At 35.6% G+C, this 19,375-nt stretch overlaps 1 protein-coding gene across 2 annotated transcripts in view; it reads left to right on the forward strand.

Annotated features, from left to right (window-relative positions):
* The first annotated feature begins 10,905 nt into the window (after nucleotides 1-10,905).
* LOC143237369 (uncharacterized) overlaps nucleotides 10,906-19,375 on the forward strand; it is a 33,507-nt gene continuing 25,037 nt past the window's right edge. For both annotated transcript variants that reach the window (XM_076476547.1, XM_076476546.1), the window contains exons 1-3: nucleotides 10,906-11,185; nucleotides 13,299-13,770; nucleotides 19,193-19,371. In XM_076476547.1, coding sequence (XP_076332662.1) covers nucleotides 11,132-11,185; nucleotides 13,299-13,770; nucleotides 19,193-19,371 — 705 coding nt within the window. In that variant the 5' untranslated portion in view covers nucleotides 10,906-11,131. The remainder of the gene's footprint in view (nucleotides 11,186-13,298; nucleotides 13,771-19,192; nucleotides 19,372-19,375) is intronic.

The raw sequence follows: 19,375 nt of genomic DNA on the forward strand, positions 1-19,375 counted from the left end.
AAGGCCTAAACAAACAGGGTACTATAGTAATGGTGCATATATCCGAAGTAATCTTGTAACAAATACTAGGATATGTAGATATTGCAGGTTCATAGTATGTAAATATACGTTTCCAATTACATGTATTACGTGTAAGAAACTATGAGTTTTGTTTCACACTAAATAAATCAGTTGCTGAGAACATGGCTTACAACGCCAAAAATTTGAGAAATCCACAAAATAGCCACAGCACAGAGAAATCATTACGTAGCTTTGCAATTTGAAAAAAAAGAAATGAACTGTATATTAATATTAACAAACTGTCCTTCCAGTATGACACACATAAACACATGAATCAATATTTTAAAAAGTGTAAATTATCAATAGCTGTGACTGTAATTATATCTCAAATTGGTCAAGAGATTGGAGTATGAAATAAAAGTTTGTACTTGAAAACAAAAACTCAAAACCATTATATGAGCCAATATGCCGCAGCTAAAATCACCGAACACTCTTAACCTAAAAGTACCTTTATGCAGTTTTTCTCATTTAGCGAGTGGTTTACTGGCTATAAAAAAAAACGTTAACCGAATACATCACTTCTACCTCACTAGAGAAAAAACACCCCTCCAAAATAAACGAAACAATGATTGAACCTCAATAAATACCACATAATAAGATTTCTTATTAGTCATATAAACATTTAAACAAAAGTCAAACAAATAGCACAATACAAAGAGACGTTTTTATAACAAGTATCTATTCCCTTAACTTTGAAATTAGCGTTTTTAAGCTCCTAATGACATTTTCCTGTTAATGCATTTTAAAAAACTGCAACATCTTTGCATGCTACGCGACATTCGATTAGACACATTGGGCAGTCAAATGGATACAGTATTCTCTTATCCTGAAGCACACTCAATACCAATAATGAAAAGGCCAGATGTTGTGTTGATCTTTCTGTTAAAGTAGTTTTTGTTGAGTTGGCAACTTTTATTTGGATGCCTTACTTATCTGTTTGAAAATATATGTTTAATGACGAAGTAAATGCTTCAAAGAGACAGGTGCAGGACTGAGAGAAGGACTGTTCATTTAAGGAATTATGGGAAATGTTTTAAGAGATTATAATGCATCTTGCTAATATTACAATTTCAAATAGCCTTAAATTGGATTAAATGATAATTTAAATTTAGAAGTTAAATAAGTGTCGATGTGTATCCAATTTATGACACCTGCCAACACGACTGATACATACAGTTTTCTTTTTTCAATACAGATATATTTTAATATACAAACAATAAGACAATTTACAAACTTACAAACAAAATTGAATCTTCTATTTGATCTGGAACTTCCTTGATTTCTTATCGAGGATTCACGATGAGCGAATTAATTTTGAGTTGATGTATATCCAATTCACTTAACAGGGAGCTAGCTAGCTCTGCATTCTTCGTCGAGTTATCTACCGCTGAAGTCACATAAAATATTCGTGAATATACTAAAGTATGACGCGAATCCGCTGAAGTTCAATGGTTTGTGATGCTCGAAACTTATGAACATCCATGGTCAAATATCTTAAGTTCCCGATTAATAAGCGTCAATCACAGTACAGCTTCCAATGTATGTAGTATACCAACTATAATAAACCAATAATATATACTGTCTCTCGGCACGTTGGTTACGTTTATAGGCGCGAGGAGAGTTTCTAGAAATTTCTGCCGGCACAACAATATAGATCATATACTAGTGTTTACGTACACACATGTATTATTGATTCTTACATTTGAGAATCTTCTACAACTTTAGAGAAAAGGCAAAAATTTCACAATACAGATTTAACAGTATAAGTTATGTACAGTTATAAATATAAATTCAACCTAACCAGACATCGGTATTAAAATAAATATATTGCAGTAAATCCGCCACAATCTTTATGCGTTATTATGGGGAGATCAGTCAAAAAATCACTTCGGAAAGTATGATAGTTTGAAAATGTTTAAATTTGTTTGTAAGTTAATAATTTTAACGCTTCCAGATTTAGAGCTGGTAAAAGTTGTGCAATTCTAGACAATCATTTCCCACACTTTGGGCATTAAGTTTGATATGAGGATGATTGGTGGGTAATCGGGTGCTGTTGAATGGACACCTTCCTTTTAAAATTAAGGATGACGTCAGATATCCCCAGCTTCTTTGTCATACATACAAAATACAATGAAAATGTTTAAAGCTCTCGATAACAAGTGTGTAATATAAGTCACGAGGCTGCACTGTATGTTATTTGAGCGTAATAGCTCATTATACCAACACAATAAGTTGGCAAAGAACGATTGTAGCCGATTACCCGTTGCGCATTAGATCTGCGTGTTACGTATTCATGGCATCATATCTGCACCCTGAAAATGGGAAAAAAATAAAGTTCTCCGTGACGGGAAACGAAAGCTAAACGGGAATATCGTGACCCTTGTTGCAAGTCTAGAAAAGCACAGAATGAAAATTTCGCGAAGTTGGGGTTGCACGTGGCGTAATACAAAAAGTTTTTCCCAGTATCATTCAAGCAAGAGTTCCATTGTAGTATGATAATGGTGATGATGATAAAGCGGTTTTATTTTGGAAGGAGGGCATATTACATGTTAGCTTAACTTTGTATGCAGTTGAATTTGTTAAAACTAACTTTCTTTTCACAATCAATTAATGATGCGATGACACGACTATAAAGATTACATACAGGGTGTTGGTAAACTTGTAATATCTTCATTTTGGAACATGTATTTCGTTACCAGCCTAGCAGATTATCTTAGTTGGAAAGTAAATGAAAATCAAACCCAACTATGTCTAAACAGATTCCTCAGAAAGTTTATAATTTTGAAGCATTTTAAAAAAATCATGGTAGTGGTTACCAAATTTGTTACCACGAGACTAACACGGTCGTTAATGGCTGCTAAAGTTGTCACCACGAAACTAACACGGCCGTTAGTGGTTACCAAATTTGTTGCCACGAGACTACCATGGCCGTTAGTGGTTACCAAATTTGTTACGGTCGTTAATGACTGCTAAAGTCGTTATGACGAAACTAACACGGTCGTTAGTGGTTACTAAGTTTGTTACCACGATACTAACAAGGGTCGTTAGTTTCGTAGTAACAACTTTAGCAGCCATTAACGACCGTGTTAGTCTCGTGGTAACAAATTTGGTAACCACTAACGGCCGTGTTAGTCTCGTGGTAACAAACTTAGTAACCACTAACGACCGTGTTAGTTTCGTGGTAACAACTTTAGCAGCCATTAACTACAGTGTTAGTCTCGCGGTAACAAATTTGGTAACCACTAACGGCCGTGTTAGTCTCGTGGCAACAAATTTGGTAACCACTAACGGCCGTGTTAGTCTCGTGGTAACAAACTTAGTAACCACTAACGACCGTGTTAGTCTCGTGGTGACAACTTTAACAGTCATTAAGACTGTATTAGACGCTTAGTAAGAACTTAGCAACCATTAACGACCGCGTTCGTCTTGCGGTAGCAACTTTAGCAACCACTAACGACTGTATTGTATTCTTAATGAAAACTTACCAACTAGTAACAACTGTGTTAGACTCCTGGTGAAAACTTAGAAACCACTAACAGCTGTGTTAGACTTTTGGTGAGAAAGTGGTCATGCTTCCATATGTCACAAAGCCATTTAGCAACGCTTATTGTATTATACTTTACAATTAAAAAGATAATTGAGAATTAATCGTTACAAGAAAAATAAAAGGATTAAAGCATGCGTTGATCACTCTGAACTTGATGCCAAAAGTGATACACATATCACGTAATAAAATAATTATCAACAGGCTCTTGACTATATAATACTAAACAAAAAAGTTTACTTTAACAAAAACCTACGAGTATATTCACTTGCATTTGATCCTGTTAAGGTACTTAAATATGGATGCTGTTTGTGGCATAATACATGTTTTTTTTTTAAGTATTTAGTAAGCCCGGCATGGCCAGATGGTTAAGGCACTCGACTCGTAATCCGAGTATTGTTTGTTTGTTTTGAATTTCGCGCAAAGCTACACGAGGGTTATCTGCGCTAACCGTTGCTAATTTAGCAGAACTGACTTAGGATACATCATTTTGTAACATAGTTTCATTAAGATTTAAGAGGCCGTGTTTATGTTTTATTAACACAAGCTTAAAGTAATGTTTGACTACTGATGTGTAAGAAATACGCTTTATGTCATGCAATTTTGATTAACTGATGCTTAACCCATTTAATAATTCATTGAGGAATATAGACGTTATAATTTTACACATTGGAATAGAGAGTTGCTTTAATAAAGTACAAAATAATACACATCTTATTTCTGGTTGGGAGCCATCCAATTGGACTTTAAACCAAACTCAAATTTGTAGAGAAACTGTTTATTTTATACCCATAAAAGATTTGACTAAATAAATGATATATCTTGTAGGGTTGGTTGGCCCAGTAATTATGGCATTCGACTTCTCATCTTATTAATTGTAGATTCCAATACCATTACCGAACGAATTACTTCTTTCAGATACGGCAGCGTCATAAAGTAAGAATGAACCTCAACACTCGATTAGTGTAGCCCAAGAGTTTGGGGTGAGTGGTGTTGACTACCAGCCTTCACTCTATTTTATCATTTTTAAATATCACTCGAAACAATTCACGTTTAGATGATTTAAAAAAATGACTACAAAGTTCTGTGGTCTTATGACACTTTTCAATATTTGCTTGTTTGGAAGACCTGAACCTTCATATACAGCATCGTTCTGTGAAGTTGTGACTCGGTGGACTCAGCAGATAGCCCGATAAGACTTTGCTATAAGCAAACACACATAAATAAAAACAGTTATCAATCCCTTCTGTCAGTCTTTCCAAACTGTACTGTCGTTTCGATGGTGCTTTCTCTCTACCAAAATAAAAGAAAAAACACAGAGCCAAGAGTGACCTATAGATGTAATCAGCACACAACCCGAACGTGATAGTGATAAGGACTATGAAAACGAGAAACTATTCTAAGCACATCAATTTCTATCCTTGCTCCTTATAAGACAAGTAATAAGTTTACTGGCTCAATGTGTTAAAACCGGTGTTCGATTCTCCATGGTCCGGCATGACAGGAGTTTATGGTACTCGACTCATAATTTGAGGGCCATGGGTTCAAATCCCAGTCACACCACAGACGCTTACCATTTTAGCCGTGGGGGGTTAAAAGTAAGGTCAATCCCACTATTCATTGGTAAAATAATAGCACAAGAGTGGCGTTGGATGGTGATGACTGGCTGCCTTAACTTCCCTCTAGTCTTTCACTGTTAAATCTAATACGGCTGGCGCAGGTAGCCCTCATGTAGCTTTGCGCAGAATTCTAAAACAAACAAACGATTCTTCGTAGTAGACAAAGCATAGACAAACTACTGAGTGATTTTAGCTTTGCATTAAAATAAACGTATTTTCTCCTCCTTCGACTGATAAAACAACATCTACACAGTATTTAAAAAGTTCCAAAAATATTTAAGGTCGCTTGAGATATTTACGAAATGAAACGTTCGAAATGAAAAAAAGGGGGATATTCAAAAGTATTTTGAATGTGCGTGAAGTTCGAATAAAATATTAAGAGTTTGACAGAACAGAAAACAATACCACAAATAGTTTTTATTTTTATCATTTGCGTTAAACATCTCAAAATGTGAAGTGTTGCAATGTTTATACACTCGTAGAACTAAAATATATAAATTTAAATTTATCATGTTAGAAATATTGTAACTGTGCGTAAGATACTTGTTATAGTCAGGCATTATAAAGTTAATTGTAAATATGATTTATTATTGTATCATAAAGTGCACAAAATAAGTTTGATATTTTACATATGAAAATTAAGACTGCCGTTACGGTCTTTTATTTTACAATTATAAATAAGGGTTAAAATAAAGAGAGCCGCCCCCTGTTGGTATATTTCGACAGTGAACAATGGACGAAAACACATTAGGTGTTTAGAATGTACGAAAGTCATATTCAAAGATATAAATAACACTAGATTGGAAGTCACGTGATTTCTCGGCATGCGCAAGCGGCCGATATAGTAATGTGTAAAACTTTGAAAACCCGTCAGTCGAATTAACACTGCAAAGCGATCTCACTTCACACCTTATGGCCGTTTTAAATTATTATTTTTTATTTCGCACAAGGCTACTCGAGGGCTATCTGTGCTAGCCGTCCCTAATTCAGCAGTGTAAGACTAGAGGAAAGACAACTAGTCATCACCACCCACCACCAACTCTTGGGTTACTCTTTTACCAACGAATAGTGGGATTGACCGACATATTATAACGCCCCCACGGCTGAAAGAGCGAGCATGTTTGGTGTGATGGGGATTAAAACTCTCGACCCTCAGATTACGAGTCGAACGCCTTAACCCACTTGGCCATGCCGGACCCGTTTTAAATTTAAACTAGACATTTGGATAATTTTCTTATTTTAACAAACTTGTCAAAACCTGATTGTAACTTAATAATTACTGCAAAAAATTTTCACAAAATACACACATCTGACCAATCATATGATGAACGCATTGAACTCTAACCAAGAGGGAAATATTAAAATATCTTCTTTTTACTCGATGTTTATTTTGTAATGCAGAAAAATATACATCTCAAGTATTGTGACCAATAAACAACAGGTGGCGCATAATGTCCTTTCTGGTAATGGGAATGGAGAAGAATGCTATTTATGTATCTGCACATCAAAACATCCAGTTATTAAATAAAGTGACTAGAAATAATTTTAAAAATTTATGATATCCATATAATACAATTCATTTGGATTTATTTACGAATTTGTAGCAAAATTTGAAACACATGCATGAATATATATGTATATTACACATAACATGAAGTCCAAAAGAAGTAACACAAATCATTAAACCTATTTCATCAATGATGTGTTACTTATACTTACTGCATCTAAAAGCAATAAATTCAACAATTTTACTCTTTTAAAGACTCACATTTCCTCTCTTCACTGATCCAATTGTTATATTCTCTTCCCCTCCCTTCTCCTACCACTAGATATTTTTGAGCCTGAGCTCCTACCATCCAAATGGTCTCCTCAAGGTCTTATAATTAAAGGCTAAAATTGTAGGAAAAACTTAAAACTTTGCAACAACCAAGTTTTAATGCAACTTAACTCATATACTTAACCAGCCTCATACTGTTAAGAAAAAAATAAAGAATTCCTTATGATACACAGCCAGGTGGTTAAGGCACTCGACTCGTAATCTGAGGGTTGCTGGTTGCTATCCCCTTCACACCAAATATTCTCGTTTTTTCAGCCATGTGGGCGTTATGTGACGGTAAATCCCACTATTCGTTGGGAAAAATAGTCCAAGAGTTGGCGGTGGGTGGTGATGATTAGTTGCCTTCCTTCTACTCTTACACTGCTAAATCAGGGATGGCTAGCGTAGATAGCCCTCGTGTAGCTTTGCGCGAAATTCAAAACAAACAAACCTTATGATATTATAAATTTATCAACTTAGTGAAACCCAGTTTAAGATATTTTACTAATGTTATTATTCTGTAATCAGAACAAAATATTTTGGATGCAATGCTAACATTCTCCTTATCAAAAGATTGGCTCTCAAGATCACCTAGCGATTAAGACCAAACATTACTCCTCATTCACCTTTGAATGTCGACATAATAAAATTGTCAGGTTACTTAATTCTACAAAACATTTTATTTTAGAAATAATATATATATTACCGATGTAGTATAGGACATGTGCAGACTAAAGCAGAGAAACAGTGTTTATATCTGATCTATTACCGGTGTAGTATAGGACATGTGCAGGCTAAAGCAGAGAAACAGTGTTTATATTTGATCTATTACCGGTGTAGTATAGGACATGTGCAGGCTAAAGCAGAGAAACAGTGTTTATATTTGATCTATTACCGGTGTAGTATAGGACATGTGCAGGCTAAAGCAGAGAAACAGTGTTTATATTTGATCTATTACCGGTGTAGTATAGGACATGTGCAGACTAAAGCAGAGAAACAGTGTTTACATCTGATCTATTTAACTGATGCTTATTTCAGAAAAATATGAAAGTTATGAAATTACTAATGATATCAACTTTGATGTGCAAATAAAGTTGTAAGTTTTAAATATATCAAACTTAGGGGTATATAATTTGAATAATTAAAAACAAATAAAACATGTAATTTTTCATTAGTCTGGAGTTGTCTAATCTGACTACCGAAAGGTATGTCCAATATTTGCTGTAACTACCTTTACGTCTTACTTTATCTGGTATATATCTAAATGTTTGTAACCAGTGCGTTTTCCCATCATGAAAACTTTAATATAGTTCATAATAGTCGTTTTTAACTCGCATATTTAAATGGAAAACTGAAAGATTAAAATATAAATCCAATTTTTCCTCATTGTCTTTTTTTTTTCTTTCAGAAAACGACAATGTATAAAACGTATGCCACAGAGAAATTTCACAAATCTTACAAACATGATCAAGTAGAGAATACCAAACCTAACTTTTCCAGCTGAGTACAATACACTACCGTGGATTAGTTTCAAGAAGCTTTCGCCCGATGCCGAACCGTTTTTACAAACATAAGCAACGCAGTAAACCATGTTATCATAAAACAAACATAAAGCAGCAATATCAAGACAAACAATAGTATCACAAAGTATGTAATCCGAAAAAAGCACCGATAGATTTACATAAAACACCAGCACTGAAAGCGTGTTAGGCAACTATTACGTCATAGTTGTAAAACGTCACGGAAACAGTCGAACGACCGAGAGGAACTTGAGTTCGAGGACCTGCATATTTTGTTTCATTTTTTACTGAAAAACTAAAGTGTTTAAAAATATGGCAACCACACAAGAATTATACCTAACCAAAGTACAGCTTCTAAGGCAATTATTAAATTTGTTGAAAATTCACCTTTAATAAACTTCTAACTTGACACTCGGTGATACCATCAAAAGTGAACGTACACAGAACTTGTATCTGTTGACAATGTATGTTTTGCAGAGATCTCTGTATAGCCTGACTGTCCAGCAGGCTACATTAGAATGTCATTGATATTTATTTCAACTTATACGAGGACTTAATATGGTCAACATTTAAAATCAAAAGTTGTTAAACTGTTATGCCGACTTATCTAGGTAAATGTCGTCCCCCCAAAAAAAAAAAGGCTCGCATGTATACTTTAAAACTCGATGTAAAAATCTACCCTAAATCTAAAGATGTCGCCATATCCATGACAATATCGCTCACTGTAACTTAATATATTATAGGAAAAAGGGTTTTACTTACTTGTGAAATGTAACACAGCCCACCTTCAATTCTTAGTTACGGTATGTGTAACAGTTAATATATAGCTTAGCACTGCGTTCCATTCGTTCTTTCGGGCCGTGACTCAAAGGGACATTTGTCACTTTCGGCTATTTTACATTGTTTGCCAGTTCTATTTCAACACATAGCAATGGCGGTCGCATGCGTACATGTTCCTCAATGATAAAGACAAGTGACTGGCTAATCTTATGTAATTTGTATGTTATCATAATGAACAATACAGTAAATTAAATACTGACAGCTAGTGGAGGTTATAAGCAAATAATAATTGTTGCGAGCGTTTATAAAATATTCTTATCAACAAGATTTCGATTTAATACAGGACAATTAGTTTCGTACTTGTTTTAAAACTAATCCCACTTACTGTAAAAGCTGTAAATTGTAATGAAGTACAGGATAAAGTAAAAGTAAAACAATAAAATACAAAGTTATGGGGAGTTAATAATCCTTTTTTTTTTTTAAGTGAGTAGGTACACAATGGACTATTGCTGGTTTGAACGTCGCAAAGATTTAGCTCCAAAAGTTTTATCATTACAAGTCCTTAAGCCTAACATTGAGCCACCAAACGACAAAGGCTAACAAAGAACAACTATGTAAAATAATTAACATGTAGACTTACATACTACGTTGAAGTTATTGAAGAAAATACACAGTTTGTTATCCTTTCATTTATATCGTATTATTAAGAAAATATTAATATCAGCTTCCTTGAAATAGTTACACAATGATAGCTTTAAAATATGCAATACTTTATATTCATCTCCAACGACTTCCTATAAATTTGTCTTTCGGTTACACTTGAGAATTGTATCCGAGCGACGAAGCACAGGAAGAAAAGCCCGCCAAAGTTAAATATTACGTCACTGTTAGCTGATTGGTGTCGTATTAAATATGGATATTTTTTTTATTATGCAGTCCTTATAGGTAGATAAAAATATGGATTATGCTCTACAGCTAACCTATTAAAAACAAACAGAGATATTTATCTGCTATTCGGAACAATTATAATTTAACTTTTATTTTTCCTTTGCTCATTGAATACCTTTAATTCCATCAAAATACCCTTATATAGCTAGGAATAAAGATATATGATAAGAAAAAATACAAAAGTGCACTCGTTTTCTGATGTTAGTTCTAAAACTTCAGACTAGCTCTTTAATAGTAATTCTAGCTTCTTTATCTTTGTTTGTATCCTATACGATTTTCTAATTCAAATTAGTGGTTATTTAATCATATTTTATTATTTACTTTTATATTTTTAATTGTTATAATTTTAGTGACTAATAATTAAAACAAGGCGAACCATAACTTTCCCGTAAATAAGAAAGTAATGCTAGATCTTCGAACATTCTATTAAACCTTTTCAACCTATAAGAATATTTTATTAGTTTCATAAATTAAATATTTTTGTACTAATTCGAATGATAAGATAGGAAAGGCATTCAACATTGTTATACCACGCTAGACGAGTCTCGCGTTAGGCCTCATATATTGTATATCGAATTAGCCACGTGCACCTCGCGCCACAGCTGTGGGTATATAAAACAACGCAGTTCACAAGTGCTAGTTAAACCTAAAGTATCGTTGAAAGAGTGACCAAGGTGGGGCGTCTCATCTGAGCGATGAAGCGCGAGTCAGTTGATAAACGTGGTATTAAGTTTGTGCGGTTATATACAAGGTCTCTTGAAGACTGACTGTCCTTCAACATGATAGTTACTAGCTCTCTTCTTGAAACTGTATTTTCGGTAACCTAAAGAATTTCCCATTGAAAATGTTACTTCAGAAGCTACTAGAAATCGTGGCGCTGGCTTCTCTGGTGTCTTTCGTAAGTAAACAACACATACTTAATAGTGTTCATCTTGTTAGTTGTTGAAACTTAAATCTAGGTTCGTTTTAGATCACACTTTTCAAGTTTACTGTCTTTGATCACACCTTAGAAGTATATTGACTTATATCACACCCTAGAAGTACATTGACTTAGATCACACACAAACTTAATGTTAATAATTAGTAAGTGATTTTCTTTATAATACCAGAAGTAGTTACCGGTATTCAATGTGAGACAACAGAAAAAGCAGGAACGAAAAACTCACAATTGGACAAACTTTGTCGGAGCCAGGGAAAAACTCAGATACGGATAGCACCGGCAGGGTCGGAGTAAGGGGTGGAAAATGGGTGCAACAGTCACCCCCACCCATCGACGAGTAATAAATTTTAAGAATGATCAGAAACATTGAAAAAAAAAAGTGTGTTAACAACTCTGTAGTTATGACTACAATAGTTTTAGTTGTTTCATACAAACCTGTTGTTTCGTAACTGTTCCTTCTTTTTACGCATTCGAAATTGTCTGCCCGTTTACAGAATGTCTACACGTTGTGTATTATCGACATGTAAGTCATCACACACGTTATGATTTTCTTAACTTCAAAGTATTTTCATTATACACTTTTTCCTTAATTGTTCTTGGTGGAGCTGTGTCCTCCGGTGTATCGGAGACAAACCCACATTAGAGAGTTCTGCCTAGCAACCTCCATAAGATTTTAAAATTCTTTATATCTCCCATTGGCACAGCGGTATGTCTGCGGATTCATACCGCTGTAAACCGGGTTTCGATACTCCTAGTGGGCAGAGCACAGGTAACCCATTGTGTAGCTTTGTGCTTAATTTCAAACAAACAAAAAATTATGTATATGATGGTTCTCTCTCACATGAAAGTGCGTTAATCTTTTTTCACCTCATGTCTACCCCTCCCCAATAAATAAACGTCACTGTTCTTAATTGAAACTCATTTCTTGTTGCACTACTTAATAGCGTATACTTTTCATTTGCTGCAAGTTTGTGATATATTATAAGCCCAAGAAGAAAATCTTCCCACCCCCAGCGGTAAGTTTGAAGGTTTACGCGGCTAAAAGTCGGGTTGCAATACTCGCAACGAATAGAACACAAATTGTGTAGCTTTGTATTTAACAGGAAAAAAAACTTGCAGCAAATTCTTGCGGTTATGAGTGAGGCTGAGCACACCACCTGTGAAAACTTCGTGACATACTAAAACCAAGTAGACTATTGTAACCGCCATATTCTGAATGACCATTCATATTATCATAACAACTTTCAGGTAAGTCGGTGCAGCCAATCCTGAGGTCCCTAGAATCACATTGAACTCCATCTGGTGGGCGATATTAAAAAAAATTACAAAATCTAAAAGATGGTATTTATTACGACCCACCATTTAAATGCCCAACTAATTTTAATACAACTCTTTGCACCAGTCGTAAGTGTCCTTATTATGAAAATGTCATTTTTCTGAACAGTCTGTCACATGTCATTTTTCATACAAGCCTTTTGAGAACTCTCAAAACCTTTGACTTCATTTGGGGCTCAGATTTGAACATTTGGGAAATTTTACTTTGAACACTTTATATGCTAATACCAAACATGAGACGTCTCCAATACCTCTGGCCCATCACTTCATAGCAGCCATCCTTATGTCTCTTTCAGAAATTTCGTTTGCATCTTTTGCATTCTATGGAGGTCAAGAACCTACACAAAAAACTCCAAATCGTTTTGTCAAAAAAATGTGAGAGTAGCTAAAAGTCTTGTCAAATTAATACACTAATATATCTCCCAGGTGCTCAGGTTATAAGACAAAAAATCAGATTTCAATATCGCGTGGGCACAGCTGAAATAATTCCCTGTGTAGATTTGTGCTTAATAACAACCGAACTAAATGTCCTCTATTTTGTGTTACCCATTTTTTAACTTCACGGATTATTGTACATTTTCGTTTTCAATTATCTAAAATCTTATAATTAAGTCTACCCAAGGGTTATGTTATGTATGAGCTAGCCATCTCTAAGTTTAAACCGATGTATGAAAGCGGAAACGTTGGGATAATATTTTAATAAGAATATAAACTAATTTCAATTCATTGTTCACAGGAAGGTGCTGCTCGATATGTCCACCATCGTCATGGGACAGTAATTGGTTGTTCTCGATGTCCGCCAGGTCACGCTGTTTTGAAGCACTGCACAAGGTCCAGGAACACCTACTGCACCTCGTGCCGGCAGGGGACCTACCAGACCCACCACACCTACAAGCGTGTGTGTTATTCCTGTTCTTTGTGTGGGGACGGACTGTACGTTGCCCATCCGTGTACTCTATTTTCAGATACTGTCTGTGATTCGTGCCACACTATCAACGGATCACGCAACGACGATTTTCATCGGAAGTGCACAGCTTTGGGAAACAAGCAAAGAAACCAAACCAAAATCGCTCAACAAAATTTCCTCGTGCAACCACCATACCGGAAGAATAATGCAGCTATCAGCGCACGAATGAAAACTCTAAAACCTGGGGCTCTAACAGTCAAGTCACCCTCCATCGTTTCACAGTTAAAGGATCTTGTTAGAGGTGAGAAATGAAAAATTGTGAAAATGTTTTGTCTTTCTCTCAGTTGTCAGTCAGTAAGTATGTTTATTTATTTAATTTATACACTATTTCGAATATAAATTCTTTACACTTAACATTAACACACTGGTCTAGATGAGATCCAGTTGACCCCGCTGGCCGTGTGTAAGATTTTTGGATAGGAGTTAAAACTAATTGTAACGTGTAGATATATGAATTCTTAGAGGACTTCCAAAGTTACTCCAACTACCAGCTTTAATAGAATTTCTTCCACCGTTTCACTGAATTTCACGTAGTCTTGCATTCAACTCCTGTACAAAATATTCCAACAGTTTGAAACTGTGTTACGACCTCGAGCTGTTATTCGGACGTAACCAGTTTGTGATTTTGGTTCTCAAACCTCACAATGGACAACATGCGCTGTTTATGCCGTAGGGATCGAACCTACAAGCTGAGTGGGAAAAGAGCGGCGGCGACAAACTTAATAGCGATCCAGACAGTACCAAACTTTGGTAACGGCACAATAAGTGGAGTCCACGCATGGCCACGTGGTTAGGGCGCTCGACTTGTAATTCGAAGGTCGCAGGTTCGAATCCATGTCACACAAAACATGCTCGCCTTTTCAGCTGTGGGGGTGTTATAATGAGATTAGCACGTGACTTATTCATTACGTCATATCCGTACCTTAAGAATAGAGAAAAATAAAATTCTTTGTAACGGGAAACGGAAGGGAAAAAACTTGTAACATAAAGTACAATATATCACTCAACGACTACAGATTTTGCATAGTAAACTATGTAAAATATGGTTAATAAATTAGTCACGTGGAGACAAAAACATTTGAGATATTGCAGCCCGCAAAAGAGGTCTTGCTATTTTATTTCAAGTGGATTTTGCGCTACAAAAGCTAACCTAATGTTATATTAAACTCCGCTTAGACTTAAAACTCTGATAATTAATACAAGGCAGATTCAAATATAACAAATCAGGGGTCCAGGATACATCAATAGAGAAGCCCCCTTCCATCCCTTTGAGTTCCCATTGGCATGAATTATTGTGTAAATATCCATATGCGTGTGTGAGTAAATCAATCAATAGTTCGAGTACTATATATTGCATTAACTGTCAACAGGCATTGAAATCACCACTATATAACAATAATTAAATTAATGCATACATATATGTATATTACATGTATTATCAAAAATAATTAACCATAAATATTTCACTCTTTATATTCGTTGCATAATAACTTAACCCTGGATCTGTCTGTCTGTTTGCTGTAAACTTTCACAAGCCTTTCACAACAGCCACAGAAACCAATCGTCCAGATACCTTTCTTTCCCCGACAGCATAGTTGATTCCAGGTTTAAAGTTTAACTTTTTACAGTGAACTTTAACCTTCGATTGCGCATTGTAACTACAAGTAACAAAAGTTTGTTCCTTAATGCACATACAAACACTAATTACAGGCAACAGCCTAAATTAACCATGAAATTGTTTTTGTTAGCTTCTAAAGTGAACAAGGCCCGCGTAATCTGAGGGTCGCGGGTTCGAATCCCCGTCACACCAAACATGCTCGCCCTTTCAGCCGTGGGGGCGTTATAAAGTCACGGTCAACCCCACTATTAGTTGATAAAAGAGTATCCCAAGAGTTGGCGGTGGATGGTGATGACTAGCTGTCTTTCCTTTAGTCTTACACTGCTAAATTAGGGACGGCTATCGCTGATAGCCCTCGAGTAGCTTTGCGCGAAATTCAAAACAAAACAAAAGCAAACTAAAGTGAGCAATGCTAATTCTAGGAAACATTTATAACATATCAAAATAAGTGTATAAACAATATATTCTGTTCAGCGTGAGCCTAACTAAATAAGAAATTCAAATAAGATATTTTTTCCACCGAATTTACAAAACACGAATAATAGAAGGTTGAAGGTAAAGCAACATTTGAGTTAGGGCTGGTGTTAGCGCCCCGCCCCTAAGCCATTGAAAGAATACTGAACAATATTATGTCTCGGGGTTTAGTTGAATACATAAATTTATAACATTTTTATGGGAGGGAGTATTTCTGACACTTTTGGCATATCTACTTTATTACTATTTTATTATTCAATATCATGAGTTGTTTTCTAACAGCGAGTTATTTTATTTAATTTCTTCTTGCTTGTTAGTTGTTAAGCACGAAGCTGCATAAAATGTTACTGGCCATGCTGGGCCTACTGTAATGTGACTAAGCATTGATGGCTTTTGCAAAAGATACATATATGTACCAGCCCTTCCCGATGCAAAATATTAATACACCCAGATCATAAAGATATATTCAGATAGAGGATATAAAATTTCGAAGACTGGAATACCCTACATACTTAATGGCATCGGAAAAGAAAGAAATGTGGATCATCTTTAGGTACCAGATGGGTATCCAGAAAGGAGCTGGCAACAATTCATGGATTTGCCTTAGTAAAAAAAAAAAAATCCTGTCTTAAAACAGTTGAGAACAGACGAACAAAGCCGTGTACATGCACCAGGCAACAGCATGCAATACAGTCAAGAAAAAGCTTTACCTGAAAAGGCGAAAAAAGTCTCGTATATACGGCTTGGTTCCACGACATACTCGTTCAATGGTCAATACCTCAAACTGCTAGATAATGAAATAGGTGTTCATAATAGTCTGTGAGAATACATGCTGATCAAACCACAGAGCACAGTGTCTATTGATCTTTGTTGAAGGAGTGTAGGAAACCGTCGTTCTCGTACACTAATGGGTTGTGGTAAATAAGTAGAGTGGTATGCTTTTGATATAACAGCCTTACAGAGGACATTTTACAATAGAGTTTGGCTATTGTCAAAATGTAAAGGCTTCAAATAGAGCATAATCGCTCATAGCAACATGGACTGTAACCTTCAACGCTGTTTCAATACAAAACAATAGATGTTATGATATTTCTTTAGATATTGTCAATTCATGATCGGAAATCAAAGCAATATACATACTTTATTTTCAAGGTAGGTTATAAGCTACAGTCATGTGAAAATGTTAGGACACCCTATGAAAGCCTGTGTATTTTTGTAACATTTTTGGATATATAGATATTTAATCTCAATTTTAACAATACTGAGAGGTTATAGGAATATAACTAAACAATTAAAACTGAAGAAAAGACTTTTAAAGATCTTCTGTAAATGTAATTCTATAAAAATGCATATTCTAACTGAGGAAGAAGTTAGGACACCCCCACATTTATTCCCGCTTAAAATGGCTCAACTCACACACAGGTGCATCACACCAGGTGCACATGATTAGAAGATCGTTACTCAGCATTTTGAATGAGGCTTGCCCTATTTAAACCTCAGACATTTAATTTGGCGTGTTTCTGACTGTTGAAGTGAGAGTGAGCACCATGGTGAGAGCAAAAGAGCTGTCTGAGGCCTTCAAAAAAAATTGTAGCAGTTTATGAGTCTGGTAAGGGATTTAAAAAGATCCCAAAAGATTTTGAAATCAACCATTCCACTGTCCGGAAAATAGTCAACAAGTGGAGGGCTATCAAAACAACTGCCAACATTGTCTGGTCGTCCAAACAAATTCACCCCGAGAGCAGACCGCAAGATGCTAAAAGAGGTCTCCATACACCCTAACCTGTCATCACGGGACCTACACCTACAATCAGAAAGAGACTACACAAGTTTAACTTGCATGGGAGGTGTGCAAGGAGGAAACCTTTGTTCTCTAAGAGAAACATCAAGGCCAGACTGAAGTTTGCCAGAGAGAATGTAGACAAAGACCACGACTTCTGGAATAATCTTTGGACAGATGAGTCCAAAACTGAATTATTTGGACACCAGAACAGAGGACATGTTTGGCGTAAACCAAATACAGCATTCCAGGAAAAGAACCTCATACCAACTGTGAAGCATGGAGGTGGAAGTGTCATGGTTTGGGCCTGCTTTGCTGCAGCAGGATCTGGATAGCTCAGTCATAGAATTCACCATGAATTCAACTGTGTATCAGAGGGTGCTTGAGGAACATGTGAGTCCATCTGTAGGAAAATTAAAGATGAAGCGGAACTGGACCCTGCAACACAACAATGACCCAAAACATACCAATAATCCACCAAGGACTGGCTGAAAACTAAGAAATGGAGAGTCCTGGAATGGCCGAGTCAAAACCCAGATCTTAATCCCATTGAGATGCTGTGGGGTGACTTGAAACAGGCTGTACATGCAAGAAACCCTCAAACATCTCACAGTTGATATAATTCTGCATTGAGGAATGTGGCAAACTTTCTTCAGACCGATGTCAGAGACTGGTAGATGGACACAAGAAGCGTCTCACTGCAGTTATTTCAGCCAAAGGGGGTAACACTAGCTATTAGGGGGTAGGGTGTCCTAACTTTTTCCTCCGTTAGAATATGCATTCTTGTAGCATTACATTTACAGAAGATCTTGAAAAGTCTTTTCTTCAGTTTTAATTGTTTAGTTATATTCCTATAATCTCTCAGTATTGTTAAAATTGAGATTAAATATCTATATATCCAAAAATGTTACACAAATACACAGGCTTTCATAGGGTGTCTTAACTTTTTCACATGACTGTATGTGTTTAATATGTAGACTTTTCATTTTTATGAACTCTTTTGTTTCTTTATTTTACGTTTGAGAAAATGTTTCGATATAACGCTGACTCTTATATCAGTTCGAAATTGTTAAGACCAAAACAAGTCTTACTTAACAGTTGCATGCTAAGCTACAGATAGCAGCTCATAATTTTGATTGATAGACTAGATGGAAGACAAATAATGAATAGCATTCTTAGGCTATTCTTGCTTGATCAAAGAGCTGGGTCTCACTGTCAGTCTTATATTGGCTCAAATCGTTTTCTAAGCGTTCAAGAACGTTTTAGTCATTAAGCCACGTCCATTATTCGATGTTAAATTTCACCCTGTCAAACAACAATATGGACGTTTATATTAAATTTAGTAAGTGACTATAACATAGGCTAGTTTTTCGGAGATGTTTAGATGAAATTGCTTTAAGTCAACAGTTTACAGCAAACTAGGATGCAACTCTGTGTTGTAGGAAATGAGTTCCTCGCCTCCGCTTTTCAAGGTAACAAGGTAACAAAATTAGAAAAATCCATTTCAGAAAAACACCCCTTCCAACTTTTAATTTGCCTCCTATACTACTGCAAGTAATCATTAAATGTCGTCCTTCACACTTAAGAAGAATGATATGGAAGACCTGTAAACATCCGATTTAAATCAACGTTAAGTACTTAAATTTATGTTATTAACATCATGGTTAACTGCAGGTTTACATCACTGCATTTACGATAAATGTTTTCATACATTTACACTTCGTAAAACCAACTATTTCTGAAGTTTTTTGTTTAAAATAAAAAAAACTAAAAAACTTTTAATGTTTCTAGAAAAACCCAGTAGATCTAATTCAACGGAATACCCACTGACAAAATCGTGGATTCAGTCTATAAATTTGAATATCGGCAAACGTGGAAACTATGTAGTCATCATTTCTCTTTTTGTGGTCTTAGCAGTTTGCGTGGTACTAATTACAGCTGTTAGGTGGCGAAGAATCAGACAAAGACAGGTAA

This window comes from Tachypleus tridentatus, chromosome 13 (assembly GCF_004210375.1).
Source record: "Tachypleus tridentatus isolate NWPU-2018 chromosome 13, ASM421037v1, whole genome shotgun sequence".
Lineage (NCBI taxonomy): Eukaryota > Metazoa > Arthropoda > Merostomata > Xiphosura > Limulidae > Tachypleus > Tachypleus tridentatus.